General features: G+C 38.6%; 1 protein-coding gene across 11 annotated transcripts in view; it reads right to left on the minus strand.

Annotated features, from left to right (window-relative positions):
- EPS8 (epidermal growth factor receptor pathway substrate 8) overlaps positions 1-13,682 on the minus strand; it is a 141,012-nt gene that overhangs the window by 38,025 nt on the left and 89,305 nt on the right. For 10 of the 11 annotated variants that reach the window (XM_056340272.1, XM_056340271.1, XM_056340276.1 and 7 more), the window contains 6 exons: positions 10,478-10,528; positions 8,676-8,743; positions 6,579-6,740; positions 6,223-6,372; positions 3,862-3,944; positions 1,680-1,816 (listed from right to left, as the gene is read on the minus strand). In XM_056340272.1, coding sequence (XP_056196247.1) covers positions 1,680-1,816; positions 3,862-3,944; positions 6,223-6,372; positions 6,579-6,740; positions 8,676-8,743; positions 10,478-10,528 — 651 coding nt within the window. The remainder of the gene's footprint in view (positions 1-1,679; positions 1,817-3,861; positions 3,945-6,222; positions 6,373-6,578; positions 6,741-8,675; positions 8,744-10,477; positions 10,529-13,682) is intronic. The other variant, XM_056340278.1, reaches the window with a different exon arrangement.

A 13,682-nucleotide genomic window follows, 5' to 3' on the forward strand; every position in this document is an offset into this window, starting at 1 on the left:
AGGGAGGGGATCATTCCCCTCTACTGCACTTTTGTGAGACCCCACCTGGAGTACTGCATTCAGCTTTGAAGCCCCCAGCATAAGGAGGACATGGACCTGTTGGAACAAGTCCAGAGGAGAGCCACAAAGATGATCAGGGGGCTAGAGCACCTCTCCTATGAAGACAGGCTGAGAGAGTTGGGGTTGTTCAGCCTGGAGAAGAGAAGGCTCCAGGGAGACCTTATAGCACCTTCCAGTGCCTAAAGGGGGTCTACAAAAAAGCCAGAGAGGGATTTTTTACAAGGGCATGTAGTGATAGGACAAGGGGGAATAGCTTTAAGTTGAAAGAGGGTAGATTTAGATTAAATACAAGGAAGAAATTCTTTACTGTGGAGGTGCTGAGGCACTGGAACAGGTTGCCCAGAGAAGCTGTGGGTGCCCCATCCCTGGAAGTGTTCAAGGCCAGGTTGGATGGGGCTTTGAGCAACCTGGTCTAGTGGAAGGTGTCCCTGCCCATGGCAGGGAATTGGAACTAGATGATCTTTAAGGTCTCTTCCAAACCAAATCATTCTATGATTCCAACTCCGATCCACATGTGGTGTGGCAAGGCACTCAACAAACTAGTGAACCTTTCGTGAAGTAAGAAGTCAAGCAGAAGAACAAACTAGCCTTTATTCAAGATAAATGTAATACTGTAGGTAAAAAGACAAAATAGTTCTTAACATTACAGATTTCTCTGAACATTTTTAGTTGTTTTCTTTGCATAGTTGTATATTTTGTTGAGTGATATAGATAATAGTTTAATAAACCAAAAACATAAAGACTCCATGGTTAATGACTTCTAAAACTAAAATTTTAGTGTCTATTATTAAAAAAACAACTAAACAAACCAACCAAAAAAGGCCTCTGTCTAACCTTAATACAGGCTGTTTTACAGAAGGAGCTTTACTGTTTCTAAAAAATATTTTTTCAAAGATATTTGATCAAAATAAAATTTTTTCCATTAGATTTAAAAAAAAACAAAACAAAACAAACAAACCACCAAACAAAAAAAAATATCCAAACCTATTAGAAATGCTACAGCATTCCTTGGTTAAAGTTTTTTTTTTTAAAAAAAAAAAGAAGGTAGTTTAACCATACAGGCCATTATAAAGATAAATATAAAATAAATAAATAATGCTGATCTCTAGTCACTTTTTAATCCATGATTATATTTTTTAATTGTCTGAAATATCTGGCCTACGCTCTCCCTATTACTGAGGACAGCATCATTGAATTACTAGAGTTAGGGCAGTACTGGTTACTATGAATGTTACTATGTTCACAAAAAAGCCCAAGTTACAATTGGTAGCCCACACCCCCACTCAATTAAGCACAAGTAAAAGCAGCTCTGAACAGAAATTCAGAAAATGGGTAAGTGCAAGTAAATGACAAGTCTGATTATGACAGTCAGGTCATATTCCCCAGATCAGGCACTGGTGGCTTGGGGCATTTCAGACTAGGCTGGGAGAATGATCCTGTCTGCTCTCAGCGAGGACAGAGGGGTGACCTTGTACAACCATTTCTGTATCTGGATGCAATTACCGTAATTTTTATGAAACTAGTCTACTTTTGTTATTACCAAGCATCACAAAAATGCACTGCCCAGAACAACTGTTTGCCACCATGCTGCGCAGCAGCGGGCTCCCAGAAATACTCACACTCCCCCTGCTCAGCAGCCCATGCAGACCACGCTGCCACACGGCTTCTCACATCCACTTGGGTGATGGTCCCTGGTGGCACAGGGGCCGGTGCCTGTGGTGGTGGTGGGATGGCGCTGTCAGCTTTGGATATCATTCTAGAGGAAGAGAAGCCCACAAGTGACACTTGAAGGGGAAAACGTTCTCTTTTCTAGTGCTTAATCAGAGAAGTCAAGGAGGCTTCACAAGGACCTCTTCTACTGTTGAACGTACTGTGGATTTCCCAAATAAGCAGTACTCAAGACCATGATATGTAAATATGTTAAACACAGTAGGAAACCCACTCCATGATGGTGTTAGCAAATCTTCTTCAGCTGGCTACATGGGAAATGCCCAAGCAGTGCCACATAACTTGATGTCTACAGGCCTGCCAGTTTACACAGGTAAATTCAGTAGCTTGGGTTTTAGTGGGTGGCACTTTTACCACCATACACATTTTACTGGCTGGACTTCCACTTTATGTGAAAGTTTTCTTTAGAAGTTACCTTTCAACCATCACAAGTTGAGTATCTATCCCTAAATTTGACAGGTGGTCAACCACCTGTTTCTTAAAACCCTATCAACAAACCCAATTAAACTTACTGGCTGATTCTCCTTTTTATAACAGTGCCCTGTTCATCCTGTCTTGATACAAATGTATCAATGTTCCCACCGGCAATTTTCCAGTTTTCCAGTTCTTAGCATGGTTCTAAATACCATAAGAAAAGATGTGTTTGAAGTTACTCTGCAGTTTGATACCAACCAACAAGGACATCTCAACTCCTCCTGTCATAAACATACCCCACCTCTTCCCCACACCCCTGTTTAAATGCCAGATCTTCACCTTAAATTCATCTCTTTATAATCGAATCTCATTGATAGCATGCAACACCACCACAAATGCAAAGTGTTACTTGTTCTTTGAACACTGAAAAAAAAAGATGTTTCCTTCACTTTTCCTTCCTCCAGTCTCCTGGGCCCTCACCGCCACATGTCCCACACTTCTGTGTGTCAATAACCTTGTAGCAACTCGAGAAGGCAATGCCAGGCAGGAGGGTCTTCCCCCGTGATCCGATGCCAGCATGTACATGATACAACTGCTAGTAACCAGCACTAAGCTGCCATGCGCTCATGACCTCTTGGCCTCACGGCTCTCAGAGACTGATATCTTGGATTATTTTTCCCAGCAGATGTACTGACCTACATTCTTCTCCCAATTAAATCTCATTAGTTTCTCAGCATATCCAATGCATTTGAGTTCCTCTGGGTTGCCTCTTTGTGCTTATACCTGTTTGTTACAGTCCCACAGCCAGTAAAGTCTACTAACTTATTTTTAAACCTGCAGATAAAGTTAGACATAATTCAGTTTTTGTTTTGTTCTTATAGGAACATTACTCTAGGAAAACTTGAAAAGCTGTGCATCAGAATTTAACAGGTAGCTAAGACTAATATAAATTCATTCCTATAATGGTGACATTTTAAGTTAATGATTTTTCTCCAGCAGAGACTTCTCTATCTGAACCACAAAACTAAGTGTTACCGAGAGATCCTATCAGGATGCAGTTACATACTAATTTTTCAACAAACTATCACCATTACCATTCAGTATCTAAAATATTTGTGGCCTTGTTTCTACACCTCTGTTGGCTACCTCTAATTTCTGTATTGATCTTCTCTGAACCCAACTGACTCTTTTCCCTCACATTTTCCAACTGGCAGAGAAGCTTTCACTACCAGGGAAACAAGAAGTCTTCCGCATCGTTAAACAGGCAGGCAGGAAGATTATTGAATCTTCACTTGCTGTTTTATTTAATATCATTAGATCCCAAAACCTTTTATCATAATCTTATTTACTTTATGGGGCATATATGTTTTTAATTTAAATTCTGAACTACTTGACTCATATGTAGAATTGAGGCATGCAACGCTATTCCCTGGCAAGTGGTATTGATGTCAGCTGTTCCCATCACTAAGCGAGGATTGGGAAAGGTAAGTGTGATGCCATAAATCAAGAGAGTATGAGATAATTGTTAAAGCAAGGCATGTTAAATGTTAAAACATTCGGGTTTGGAAGTACATTGTCAACTAGCAAATTGAATTGAGCTTCTGAATGCTGTAACACTATTTGATGATCCCATATACTACCAAGAAATTATGTTTTTACCTCAGTGTTTCAAGCCTCTTCTTTTGTTTTCCACTTTTGCTGTCACTGATTGCACTTTCAATATCTTCATGAATAAAGCTAGCCTAAGGAGCCAAAAGCAGAATCCATCAGTTATCAGCTAGACTATCCAGGTATATGAAATAAACATCTCCACATGCTCTTTTTTTAGGACATCTTAAGATTCCAGAATACTCTATCAAATCCCATTTATTTAAAAGTTCTGGGATAAACTATTTTAGACAAACAAAACAAAAAAACACACAATGCTATTGTATGGGACTTGGTATTTTTGCCACTGTTCCAAACTCCAGCATTATCATCAGATGAGCATATAATCTAGATACCAAATTTGTCTGAACAGCTGTAATTATCTCAAGTCAACCATTACTACATAAGCTATTTTTTCCCTCTGCGTACATAATTTTTTTCTCTCAAGTATGTTAGGGAAAAGAAACAGTATTAAAAAAAAAATTCTACTATAGATAGTAGCAGCAAAACTACTACAGACAGTAGCAGCATAAAGCATTAGGAGAGTAACTTAGTGATACAGTTTCCTTTAAGATATAACAATAGCCTCCAATTTCTCTTTGATGTAACAGAAGACTAATTTTTCAGAACATTTCCTAATCTGTATGTTCCTGCCTCTCCATAACTGCAGCCTGCTTCCACCAGTGGCCCACAAGTGAAATTTTGATGCAGGTCTAAGGCATTATTTTAATTGCTCTTGCGTTAAATAGGTCACGGATTCTCATAGGATTTAGAATGCTCTGTTACATGTCTTCAGCTGACAAATTCATTTCCTACACAAGTTGTCAAAGATCAAATCTGTCAGTGTCTGGCTCACTCTAAATGGTCCACGTCTTTCTTGGTACCCTTACCATGGAGAGGTATGTAAGTTTTTGGGATAAGCATGTATCTTCTGATGGGACCAGAAGACTGTTGAATTTAGGATCCAAGGGGATTTAAGGGACTTCCCAGGCTATAATGAATTGCACTACAGAATATGGACAAGGGATACATGAAGGTTAAAAGATTAATAGAAAAACTTAAGGGGATTTGAGAAACTTACACCCATAAGAACTCTATTAATCATACTCTTGATATTTATTATTTAACAATTTTTTTAAAACCATTGACTGCCCCAAGTATTATTGATTTTGACTAAACTTTTTATTGCAGAGGCTCCTGAGGTTCATAGTAACTTAAAAGCAGGAAAAAGACAAGAGCTAACTACGGGTAAGGAACAAAACCTAGGGTATGGTCACAGACTCAAACAATAACTCTGAAGAAAAGGAGGATCCTGGACTTCCAAGTTATGCTCTGTATATTTGTACACAGAGGAACAACTTCAAAAGATGAAACTCTGAAGTACAGAGACCACCTCTACACTTTGGAGAGCTGGGTCCAACCAGACCTCAAAAAAGATCCCTGCATTATTTAACATAATGCCACCTGAACTACTCTCAGGATCCCCATTTCCATTGCAACAGCAAACTCTGTGCAACGAATTACACAACTAGCCAGTCATCTTCACACCACTCACTATATTAATTTCAAAATGGTTGCACAGTGTGATTAGCAATCTGTTGTTTTAAGACAATGATGTAAACCACTACAAAGGAATTTAAAAATCCCTGTGAAAATATCAATTAGAGTTAAAGCAATACCAATTACATAGAGTAAAAGAAATTAAAATTTGAAACCCTGGAAATAAAGAAGTGTTGCAGGATACATTAAAAAATTATTTATACTTGAAGGACATATCTTAATGATAGATAAAAAATTTCTTTCCTTGTTTTGTCCCTCCTGCAAATAGTATTTTCCTTTTCATTATCTCTCCAGCAGAGCAGAGGTGCAGAGAGGTGAGAATATAGACAAGGTCTAATTGTTCAGTGACAAAAAGAACAGAAAAAAGGGGAAAGACTAGGTAAGACTCAGAGCTTGGATGAGTTATCTGCAGAGTATAAAATAAATTTGAGATTATTCAAACTGCTTTACACCATTTTCTTCAGAAGTGTGAATGCAAACCATATTCTAGAGCTTTACACAATTGCAAGACTAAATGAACAGCTACAGAGCCCAAGAATCAGTATTTACAGTAATGACATATCTGAACATGCATTGAAGGATTCAGCTTACACACTGGACTACTCTCTTGCAAGACATACTACAGTACATTTACTAACATATTATAAGTAGTGTCAATATCATAAGTGCATTAAACTTAAAGAATATTTATAAGAATAAAAGAACAGAATTATTTTCTATGAATCAGCTCATTTGATTTTATCCACTGTATTTGCCAATTCATAAAATTCCCCTATTCAAATAAGTCATAGCAGATCTCCATTACTATCTTACCTTAATCTCATCACACTGGAAAAGATGCAAATCGGGCTTGGCTTGGGTCGGTTCTTTACATATTAATGCAAGAATCGAATTGTAATTGCATGCATTCATCACAGCTTGGCAATGCTGAATTGTGCTTAAAGGAAAATTCTCCAGTTCATTCTGCCGGAAGAGAAAATAAAAACAAACACAAAACACCACCTTATCATACAGTGTCCTGATCTTAGAAAAGCTGCAAAGCTGCATGAGTTAAAAAGGAAAAGTGATAATAAGCTAATTAAAATACTGAATCTCACACACATCATTTTTCTGCCTGTTCCCTTTTTCTCTCTCTCTTTGAAAATGAGACTGCCACTCACAGATCTTACCTTTGATTCCAAGTCCACCAAACTGACAGCTTTGTCATCCACTTGAAGAATCATGTCTTGAGTCCAGACTTTGCCTTTGGCATCCAGCAATTTCAGCTTCCTTATTCCATCATCTACTGTAATCATTGCCTCTTTTCGGTCCAGAACAAAAGTGGTCAAGTGCTAGTGAATGGGATGTACATTTAAAAATAAAAAATTGCAATTTTCCCCATTGCTTGGCAGTGTCAATATTCAAATAGCCAGGAAACAGCAATACAAATTATTTGTGAATAAAAGTGCCTTTGTATATGACAGATCCTACCAACAAGCCACAAGAGATGTTGTTTAGTCCATAATGTCATTTCAAATGAACTGATTTTTGTAACTCACTGTTTGTCATTCTCTGTCATTTCCTCACTACAGTAGATGGTTAGCCTTGAAGGCACACTCTGACATCTTTCAGGTATCAAAGCTAGAATTAACCCTTGAGTATTTAATTAGCTTTCTTGAGGAGTGAAAACCTGTCTCTCTTGGCAAGCTGCATCCAGAAAGTGTAAGCAGAAGCATCACAGAAACACCCTGCCAATGTACCACCACTCTGACCTGGAGTGTCCTCACCTCTTCCAGAGCTGCCAGCTAGCATGCTGGTGGCAGTCATAATGGGCTTGCATCTGACTGGGATACCTTATGGACAGGCTAGTCGCTTCTTGTATGTGGCTCACTGTAAAAATGTAGTATACTAACTACTTCTGCTCCCCACCAACTTGGAATATTCTCCAGATTCAATTAATGGTCTAGAAATTAAATACTACCTCACAGATATCACGTCAACTGGCTTTCCTGTCATGGTTCTGACAATTTCTCCTTCAACATGCCAACCATGCAAGGAAATCCATAGAATTATTTCATTTTGTCCAGGCATAAATCCAGCTTCACATGCTTAGTGAAGAACCAATTTTAATATATGCCTGCATATCTATCTTTTAAATAACTTTTAAAAATGAAGAAAAAAGATAATTAAGTGTGCTTTCTTCTCTTACAGGATAACACCACTTAGTAATGACAGATGAGAGTAGATATAAGCTGCATATAATCAAAGTATATAAAAGAAGTGAAACAAACTCTCTACTGGCTGCTCACAGGGATGCTTGGACTCCACATACAAGTACTAATTTTTATGCCAGTACAGTACCAAAGCCGTTAAGAAGAAACCAAAGAAAAACAGACAGACAATTAGAAGCAACACAATATTCATTTGCAAGCTGATCATAGGATAGAAGCCCTCGAAATTGAGACTTCTCTGCATATGATCTCATATTTAACAGCCAATTTAAAACCCAGCAAAAAGGAGCTGAGAATCTATGGTATTTGTAAGACTGCACTTAACCCATGACAGTGGTTAGAAATAAGTGGAAGAAAGTTTGTGCCAAAGCAAGACTAGAGAATGAAGCACTGCATCCAAAAGTGCTTAACAGGCTCCATATGGGCACGCAGGCTTACTTTGCTGAATATTTGAAATATAACACTCCTGGATAAAATATGACAGCAGCACGCAGTAATTCTGCAAAGCAGCTTAAGACAGGAAGTAACATACTTTGGACTTCACACTGGGGGAAGAATTTGTGCAGACAGAATATATTTGTTTAATTACTACACAGTAGACTAACCGGGGTTTTCAGGGGTTAATGCTCAGCTCCTTCTGAATATTCTGTCACTTCTGCTGATTATAACTGATCAAAGTATTTATTTTAAATATCATCCAGTGTGCTTCGCCAACAGCACAGGGTTTTTCAGCTCTGCCTCATCCTTGCAACAAGCCAGGTTCAGAGACAGGGTAGCATAACACATTGAACTGATATCCCATTGAGAAGTCCTGTCCGTTTGCCAAACTACACACAACTTTGCTTACATTCTTCTACATCAAAATTTCAGCTCATTATGGCAAAGCTATAGAATCTGAGACATTTCAGTGTAATCTGTTCTGAAGTGACCTCAGGCTGGTAGGATGTTTGGGAAGATGTATATGCCTTCAAGCATTATGTATCCTCAATAATCATGTAGGCAAAAATAACTGCATGTAACCGAAAGTTATAATTGGTATATCACTCTTCATCTCACCTCTACATGATACTGCGAAGTTTCAGATATGCTGCTGGCACTGTCTCGTGCATAATTCTTCCTTTGTTCTAGATGGGAGGAAACGGAAGAATAATTATTCATTGAACTTCTTATCCTGCTGTTTTGAATACTTCTCAGAGACACTTAAGACTAGTTGTATATATCAAAACAAAAGGTGAGCTGCTGTTAATTTCTCTATTTCGACACAAAAAACCTTCACCCCTACACAGCCCAGCAAAAGGATCATACTTCTGTCAATGATATTAACAGATCGGTTACCAGTGAGTGCAAACCAAATCCACTTATCTCATCACAGTGAGTCAGGACACCGGAGGGAGCAGTGTTCTGACTGAAAAAGCTTCACTGGGAAGCCTGATTATTAAAATCACAGGCTTGCCACTTTGGTAGCAATATGATAACTAGCATCAGGCTCGCTGTATTTGTATGAATGCTTTTGAAAGCAAAAGTATTTTTTGATATATATAAAATTCCCATGTTAAATCTGCAAAACAACAAAGCCACACACAAAACAGACCTGACTTAGCCTTTATTTTTCCTTAAATTATTCAATTTGATGAATTACTAATGTAGAAATATGGATGGAAAGGAGTTTAAAAAAAAGACAGACACACCAACTATCTCTAAACAGAAATATTTTTCAGCTAACAAAACACAACGCTGCAAAATCAGAACTGTAATTTGCCTTTTACTCTGCACAATAGGTTAATATTAAAACAGGTGAGGAGGGAAGGGGAAAAGCAAGATGAAGACACGACACACATCCACATCACAAATTAACGAATTTAGATTAATACTGAAGAAAACTTTTCAACTTCTGTGGAAAAAAAATTGAATGCAACATTTGGCAGGTTCTTCTTTTTTTTTCACTATACTCCCCTTAAGTGCCTGATCCAGAACACCAGGAGCTTTGTCTAAGGAAGAAAGTCACTAGGTGACACGGCCAAGAGAGGTCCAAGGAAACTCCGCAAGTAGGCAAGTCTTTTCTCTCCATTTCATTAAGTAACCTGATTTCTGATCTTAAGTAAAATAGGCAGTTTGATTTTGTTTGGAAGGAAAGTACCTGATGTATATACAAAATACATCAATTTCATCATACTTGGTGGTAAACATGTGTGATTCTGTTGACAGGAAAGTTAAGTTACTTTTTGCAAAATAAAAAGATGCTAACTACTACCAAGCACATATGGAGATCTCCAGTGAGGACACCATAAAAGACACACTGTAAAGGTCTCTTCTGTGACCAGGGTTCCTTCATACAGGGATTTCAGGTGCTGACAAAGACAGCAGTGCCCTCATTTTCAGATGTCACCTGTAGAAGTATTTGTCACCTTTTATTATAATCACACTATTATCTCTCCAGTTCTCGGTGACTCTCATGAAAGGCAGTACAGTTTCTGAAATATCTCACTGGCTCAAATCTCCCCTCCCATGATGACAAACGTCACTCATGCAACAAAGCCATCCTGCTCCTGTACAGCAGCTACTCAGCTTGCTTTAGCAAGAGAAGTGTGCAGCACAATCAGACAAATTCAAGAACACCATGAATTATAAGAATTCTTAACTAGGTGCATGCATATTTCAAAATAGATGTCTTACTTTCATTATCCACTATTCTGAAATCCCAGGGCAGGGGACCTGCATTGATTTCAACTGTAACTACCATTTCTGCTTTTGCAGCATGTTACTTGAAGTTTTTTCTTGTTTTCTTTTTAACGACTATGGACACACACATGCACACCCCAACAAAACAGTCAGTAAAGCAGTACTGTCTGATTTGCTACCTTTCTTTTTTTGTTTGGATGATGATCTGAAGAAGTAAAGTCCATCTGTTCCTAACAAAACAAGGGAATTAAAAAGCAGTATCTAGTTAAACCCCATATAATTATTTGCATCTCCAAGAGGATCAGTTAACAGTTTTCTGTTATGGACTGTAAATGATAGTTAAAACATTGTCCAGTAAGAAAGAATACATGCTTTTTTAAAAGAGAGAGAGAGAGACACACACACAGAAAGGAAAAGTCACTTGTTTCAATTAACAATGCCTCAGATATTCAGTTTTGACTGTTATTATCTTCTTTTAGGTGAAAAAAAGATATGGTTTTTTAACGATATCAAATTAAACAAGGATAAGAAACTTTAAATCCACTAATCCACTGTAAGACTTATAAATCCTGCAAACAGTAACAGTTGGAGTTGTTTTAAATAAACAAAAGAAATCCTGGCATATGTACAGGCTCTAAAGGAATTAAAAAACTGAGAGTAAGTTTTGCAAGAGATTCCTTGCTCTGCTTCACAGAAATTGTCCTCTGTTAAGACAGGATATCCAAAACTATTTGTACACTGATTAACACATCCTCTTCCAGAGAGCAGCACAACACTCACAATAGACATGATAGCAAGGTTTTCAACACACTACGCCATGGTGAGAACAATAGTGTTTATGTAAGACACAGCTTTCTGAGTGCTAATAAAATCTGTGGTTGCCTGCACTTGAGAGCCAAGGAGAACACCTCAAGTTCTGTGTTCTTAATTACAACAGAATAGCAAGAAGAACATAAAAAAAAATTCCAATTAGCAAAAGTTTGTTTGTGTTACTAAACAATAAGATAGGTCACCACAACTGACAGTCCATACTGAGTTCAGCAACAATTCCTGTTTACCTATTTATATCTTTAATGCAGGCAGAATGATTGTTAGAACCTGCTAGAGATTGAAATTATCATTTAGGACAGGACGTTTCTGTTGGAAGGGACCTACAATGATCATCTAGTCCAACTGCCTGACCACAAGTTAAAGCACATTATTAAGGGCATTGTCCAAGTGCCTCAAATACTGACAGGCCTGGGGCATCGACCACCTCTTCTTGTTATCCTACAGGTCCTTCTGCCAAAAACCACCATGTAATGTATGTCACTTATGCAGACTTGGAAACTCCCTTTTCTGGAAGTTCAAGCAACTGATGCAATCTAAACTCTGCAGTAAAGCATGCAAACTAAAACTGGGGAGGCTTCCAAGTCTTGTTGCAGTTACAAACCAAACCAAACAAAACAAAAAAAAAAGAGGGCACCTACAGGCTCTTATTACTGCTCAGTGCTGCAACTTCTACGTGGTTTTGGATGAGCTAAGCAGCAGCCTATAGCTGCTGTGAATGTTAACACTGCTATAGAGAAGCTTAAGGTAGATACTACGGGTAACCGCTCCATCCTGAAAGTATTCACCTTTCAGAATATATCTTCTAATAAGTACCTTAGCATCAGGCAAAATTCTTCCCTTGCTTCTGGAAGGGTTTTTCCTCAACCTTTGTTTTTCACTCTTTTACAATGCAATGGTTAGAAAGTACATACTCTTTCTCATACAGGGTCAATCCAGCTGCTAAGCACCCAGGCTCCCCGGGAGATGGAGTTTTTGGCTGCCTGGTATAAATTGCAATGAAGGAAGAACAAATAAAGTCCCCCCATGATAACATGAACATAACACAAAGGAAAGAAGGAAAAAAATTAAAATAATTTAAAAAAAGGGTGGTATCTAGAACACATCCTCTTTCCCATGTTTTTTGCCAGTTAGCTCAAAACTAAATCTCAGCCTCTGCTTTCTCCTAGTGCCTGGCTCATGTCCTAGATTCTGCCTACAAACCTCCACAAGTTCTCACCTTGACCTCAGGAAGGAGGACCCAAATCCTTTTGCACCCACTTCTACTGATGTGCTCCACTGCCTTGAACTTCTAGCAAAATTGATACAAGCCTGCAAACCTGTTCTTGATCTTTCTCTACCCAGATGACACAAGGGTTTGCTGCTTCTTCCTACAACATTTCCACATTTCCGCTTCCAAGTCAGCTATATCTGGGCATATGACTCTCAGTCTTTTTTCATCCATATACAGCTCCTTATTTTTCTTCTTTTCCTACTGAGTTGCCCACTACCATTCTTCTGGAAATGTAGCTTCCATCTCCTCAACTCTTCCACATATTAACGTAGTTGATTATTATTCATCAATATTAATCTGACTGCTTTTACAGAAACACTGAAAATTCCTCTTGACTTATTACATGTTCTTCAAATGCAAGTAACTCATACCCTACTGAAAACACACAACAGAATTTGCTGACTTACTGAATGTACCAGGTCTGGCTGGGATGGAGTTAATTTTCTTCACAGCAGCCTGAATGCCATGTTTTGAATTTGTGACCAAAACAGTGCAGATAACATAGAGATGTTTTAGCTGTTGCTGAACAGTCAAGGCCTTCTCTATTTCTCACTCTGCTGCCCCAGTGAGTGGGCTGGGGGTGCACAAGAGGCTGGGAGGGGACACAGGTGGGACAGCTGACCCTAACTGACCAAAGGGATATTCCATATGGTATAATGTCATGCTCAGCAATAAAAGTAGCAGGTACTCTTTCCAAAGTAGCCCTCACTCAGAGACTGCCTGGGCATTGGTCTGCTTGTGGCAGGTGGTGAGTGATTGCCTTTGCACTACTCGGAACCTTTTGCTCCTCTCTCTTTGCTTCACTTAAGCTATATTTATCTTGATCCATCAGTTTTTTCTTGCTTTTGCTCTTCTAATTCTCTTCTCTATCCTGCTGCAGGGAGGAGACAGGGGGAATGAGCAAGCATCTAGGTAGGCCCTTAGTTGCTGGCTGGGGTCAATCCCTGACACCAAGGGAAAAAAAAAAAAAATTCTGTATGCTCCATTTCACTCTCCTAATCTTCCCAGTCAGTATCAGCCTCTCACAGGTCCCTTCATGCATGAAGAGAGTTATTGAAGCTAAAGTGAAATTCTGCAACAGAGACTTCCAGATAGGATGTATAAAACTATCAAAGGATGAACAGAACTATCAGAACTAATGAGGTTTTTTTTCTATTTATTCTACTTACTGCAGCTCTTACGTCCAACATGTAAAATACAGTGCAGCCTTAATATCGCAGTTTGCTCAAACCGTGCTGATATGCTGCACAAAATTTACCTAAAGTATTTTCTCTCTGATAAAG

The sequence above is a fragment of the Falco biarmicus genome, chromosome 5 (assembly GCF_023638135.1).
Source record: "Falco biarmicus isolate bFalBia1 chromosome 5, bFalBia1.pri, whole genome shotgun sequence".
NCBI lineage: Eukaryota > Metazoa > Chordata > Aves > Falconiformes > Falconidae > Falco > Falco biarmicus.